Here is a 1,093-nt window from a genome sequence, read left to right as displayed (position 1 = left end):
CAGGGGGGGGCCGAGCCGCGGCACGGCCTTGCTCCTCTCCGCCGGCGGGTTGTAAGAACAGGTGCCGTTGAGGACCTTCCTCAGGGGCATCCTGGGCACCGCCAGCTCCCCCAAAAGTTCCCGCTGCCCCCTCCGGAAGTCGCTCTGCCTCTTCAACCTCTTGAAGTCCCGGAAGGCGGCCAGGGAGTTCTGGCAGAGGGTCTGCGCCATGGCTCTGGCTTTGTCGGCCCGGGACACCAGCACGGCGTGGCACCTCAGCACCACCGCCTTGTTCTTGACCTGGTGCCGGTAGACCCAGGAGAAGACCTTGGGGTGGCCGGCGTCGGCGGCGCAGCAGGCGACGCGGCGCAGGAGGTAGGTGTGGACGGTCCTCCTGGCGCCTTTCTTGCAGGGGGTCATCCTGATGCCGTAGGGGCCCAGGGTGAGCTCCATCTTGGTGCTGTAGCCGCCGTACTCGCTCTTCTCCCAGATCTTGCTCACCGCCTCCGCCGTGCAGCCCTCTCCCTTGGCGTGGAGGGTGACCGCGTTGCCCAGGTACCACGCCGTGTACGAGGGGTCCTCGGCGTTCAGCTCCACCTTCTGCCTGCGGGTGCTGAAGACCTTGCCCAGGCGTGCCAGGGGGGCGGTCTGGGGCAGCAGGTCGGGGCAGGAGCGCATGAAGGAGGAGAGCAGGGAGGAGTAGCTGACCCCCTTGGTCGTCTTCTTGTCTTTCTTCGCCAGCACAAACTTGCTCCTCTTCCAGGGAAGCATGTCAGCGGCGGCTCCGAGCAGAGCGGCTCATCCAGGAGAAGGGAGGCTGGAGAATCTGAGTCCCTGGGTGGGAGGATGAGGAGGGGAGGCAGACAGCTGCTAGCCCACTTTCCTCCGCCACACCTCTGCCTCCTCAACTTCATCCTCGGGGCTCTGCGCATAGGAAGCCACAAGTCTGCAGCGGAGGCGGGGCTCCGGGGGGGGTCCATTGGGGAGAGGGCGGCAACTGCTCAAGGTGATCCACTACAAGTGCCAGCATGCTCCAGAAAACAGCCAGGGCGGAGCTATAAGCACCTCCGTGTGTCATTCAGGAATACACCCCTGGGCCCCTCCCCCACCACCA

At 65.5% G+C, this 1,093-nt stretch overlaps 1 protein-coding gene across 1 annotated transcript in view; it reads right to left on the bottom strand.

Annotated features, from left to right (window-relative positions):
* FAM43B (family with sequence similarity 43 member B) overlaps positions 1 to 790 on the bottom strand; it is a 6,493-nt gene extending 5,703 nt beyond the window's left edge. Inside the window, exon 1 of the mRNA XM_018574452.1 lies at positions 7 to 790. Within this exon, the coding sequence (XP_018429954.1) occupies positions 7 to 750 (744 nt within the window). The 5' untranslated portion in view covers positions 751 to 790. The remainder of the gene's footprint in view (positions 1 to 6) is intronic.
* Positions 791 to 1,093: the final 303 nt, after the last annotated feature.

Source organism: Nanorana parkeri, unplaced genomic scaffold, assembly GCF_000935625.1.
Source record: "Nanorana parkeri isolate BGI_ZX_2015 unplaced genomic scaffold, ASM93562v1 scaffold2975, whole genome shotgun sequence".
In the NCBI taxonomy this organism is placed as follows: Eukaryota; Metazoa; Chordata; class Amphibia; order Anura; family Dicroglossidae; genus Nanorana; species Nanorana parkeri.
The sequence above is the reverse complement of the archived record's forward strand: the minus strand, read 5'-3'. Positions and strand labels throughout refer to the sequence as shown.